We start from the raw sequence: 3109 nt of genomic DNA, 5'->3' as shown, positions 1-3109 counted from the left end.
TGCCATTTGCAATGACATTGAGGGAGCTAGAGAGTATTATGCAAAGTAAAAAAAAAAAGTGCACTTTCTTTTTTTAATTGGAGTATCCTTGAAACACAACAGTATATTAGTTTCAGGTATTCAACACAGTGATTCCACAAATCTATATGTCATACTCTGTTCAGCTCAAGTGTAGCTACCATCTTTCACCATTCAACCCTATTACAATACCATTGACTATAGGCCCTGAATTTTACTTTTTGTTCTCCCATGACTTATTCATTCCAAAACTGGAATCCTGTGTCTCTCATTCACCTTCACCCATTTTGCTCATCCTCCCACCTTCTGGCAACCATTAGTGTGTTTGTTTATATGTGGAATCTAAAAAAAAAAAAAAAATCAAATGAATAAAGAAACAAAAAGCAGAATCCAACCTACAAATACAGAAAACAGACTGATGGTTGCACCATTTTTATAATAACAATACTTCAGTAAAAATAATTTTTTTCTCAGAATTTTGTTATGATAGGATATCATCTATTCATTTTTACAAGCCACACCCAAAATAGTAAGATGTTAAGTGAAATACACTTATTCCAGTAGTTTTTGTTTTATTTAAATCTGTGAAGCAAAATGATGAAAATACAAATATTTATTTACTCTAAATAATGGTATGAATATCTCAGTTATTTTATTCTTATACTTTTCCAAATTCTTACATTTCAAAATATTTTAAAACTATATTGTATCTATTTATATGAATTAAGTCTTCAGATATAAACTCTTTTGTGTTTTTTTCCATGTCTTCTTTTTTTTTCAGATGTCACTTTTTTTTAAGTCTCAAAAAATTTATTCTGTTACTACTATCTCTTCGTGGATATCTGTCTTATCTTCCTTGATACTTTACTTCAAAATTTCTGGCTGGCACAATTCATGCTTAAATGGATGTCATTCCACATGGGTCTGCCTTAGTCATCTAGAAGCACATGGATCTGTTCCCTACAGATCCTCCTTTGTTTATCAGAACTCTACAATCATACTCTCTTACAAATAATATGGATGTTATACCAAATCCATTAGGATGTTTAGCCCACTTGACAAAGAATGTAACTTAAGCGAGGCAGTAGGAAGCTAGCAGCAAGCATCCATTTATGTCATATCTGAGCACTGTACCTTCCTATCTACTAACTTCATATAGGTTTGGAGGTAAAGTCAGAGCCCATGGGAGAAGACCCAAACATCTGAGTCTTTTCTCCACCTTATGTAAAAAGAAAATGAGAAGCCACCTCAATTTGGCCAACCCTAGATTAAACTGTCCAAAACTCAGTGTTTATTATGACTGCTCATCTGATTTTCAGCAGCCACTCAGAACTGACTCTGAGACTTGCCATGTTTTATATTCCATCTACTTTCATTTTTCTTGGTCCTGTTTTTCAGTTAGAAAATCACTTTGGCATCATCTTCACTGATAGGCAGTGCAGAAATAGATTTCAAAATGGAAGATTTCCTCTTCTTTGCCCATGGATGACCAATAAATCTATACTTTATCCTTGAAAAAGGTGGCAAAGAACTTCTAAATTCTTTCACCAACTCAGATACTCACTTTTCTCAAGATTAGTGCAAATATGAGCTAAGTAGTGCCGACTATAATTTTCTTCAAATGTCTGAGTTTATGGCAGAAATTCCTCATAAGCTTTGCTAAGACATTCTGCCTATTCTTTTTTTCTTAAATTTTGGATTCAATGTTGTTCAAAACTTTTGATTCTTTTTGCACATTTCAGTGGATTTTAGGGAGCAAAGTTAAGTGTATATATATTTCATCTCTCAACTTTAATTCACTGATTTTGTTTTAGGTAACATATGCCAATAGCCAAACAAATGGAGAAACAAAATCACTCCATGGTGTCTGAGTTTATTTTGCTGGGCCTCGTAGTTTCGTGAGTTACAGATTTGCTTTTTCTTGTTTTTTTTTTTTTTTTTTCCATTATCTACATAGCCATTGTATTAGGCAACCTCACCATTATCTTTGTGGTAAAACTGGATCCTCACTTACACTCTCCCATGTACTTCTTACTGGCCAACCTCTCCTTTATTGATATGTCCCTGGCCTCTTTTGCTACTCCTAAAATGATCTGTGACCTAATTAGTGAATATAAGGCTATCTCCTATGAAGGCTGCATGGCCCAGATGTTCTTCCTTCACCTTTTAGGTGGAAGTGAGATGATGTTGCTTGTAGCCATGGCAATTGATAGATTCATTGCCATTTGCAAACTCCTCCATTACAAAACTATCATGAGCCACCGTGTTTGCATAGGACTTGCACTTCTGTCCTGGACCACTGGTTTTGTGCACACTATGAGCCAAATGGTGTTCACAGTGACTTTACCATTCTGTGGCCCCAATGTTGTGGATAGCTTTTTTTGTGATCTGCCTCAGGTCATCAGACTTGCTTGTACTGACACTTATATCTTGGAATTATTAGTCATTGCATTTAGTGGACTACTTTCTTTGTTCTGTTTCATCTTTCTGTTCATCTCCTATAGCATCATTCTGATTACTGTCCGGCATCGCTCCTCCAATGGGTCTTCCAAGGCTTTATCCACTCTTTCAGCCCACATTACAGTGGTGGTACTGTTCTTTGGACCTTGCATCTTTATCTATATATGGCCTTTCAACAGGGTGTCCATAGATAAGATCCTTTCTGTGTTTTACACAATTTTCACTCCCCTTTTAAATCCAATCATCTACACATTCAGGAATAAAGACATGAGAAAAGCAATAAGAAAAATAAAGACCAAACAAGTGAGTTCCAGATCAACCTTTTAACTGAAACATTACAATCATCAAAGTCATCATCATCATTTTTGTCATTACCATCATCAACCAAAGATACTGAGGTATTTAATTTTGTATCAACCATATGTCACATTTTTGGGAAATGGTAATCCTTCCCTACAAAAGTATATATATGCAATAAAATATCCTGAATCATACAACCAAATACAAACTATTCAATATAATCATTCTTATATGTTGTAATTTTCAGTTTTTTATAAAATAAATGAGATTCTAAATAAGTATTTATTAAGTTCTATTCATGGTTTAGGCACTTTGCATGTGTTTCTCTTAA

General features: G+C 34.3%; 1 protein-coding gene across 1 annotated transcript; it reads left to right on the top strand.

The window, feature by feature from the left end:
* The first annotated feature begins 1857 nt into the window (after positions 1-1857).
* Positions 1858-2805, top strand: LOC116867517 (olfactory receptor 4K13-like). Its single transcript, XM_032857141.1, is given in 1 exon segment — positions 1858-2805. A coding segment is annotated over 1 exon segment (948 nt).
* The last annotated feature ends 304 nt before the right edge of the window (positions 2806-3109 follow it).

Source organism: Lontra canadensis, unplaced genomic scaffold (genome assembly GCF_010015895.1).
Source record: "Lontra canadensis isolate GAN:19392208 unplaced genomic scaffold, GSC_riverotter_1.0 scaffold12, whole genome shotgun sequence".
Lineage (NCBI taxonomy): Eukaryota > Metazoa > Chordata > Mammalia > Carnivora > Mustelidae > Lontra > Lontra canadensis.
This window is presented reverse-complemented; position numbering and strand designations above follow the sequence as displayed.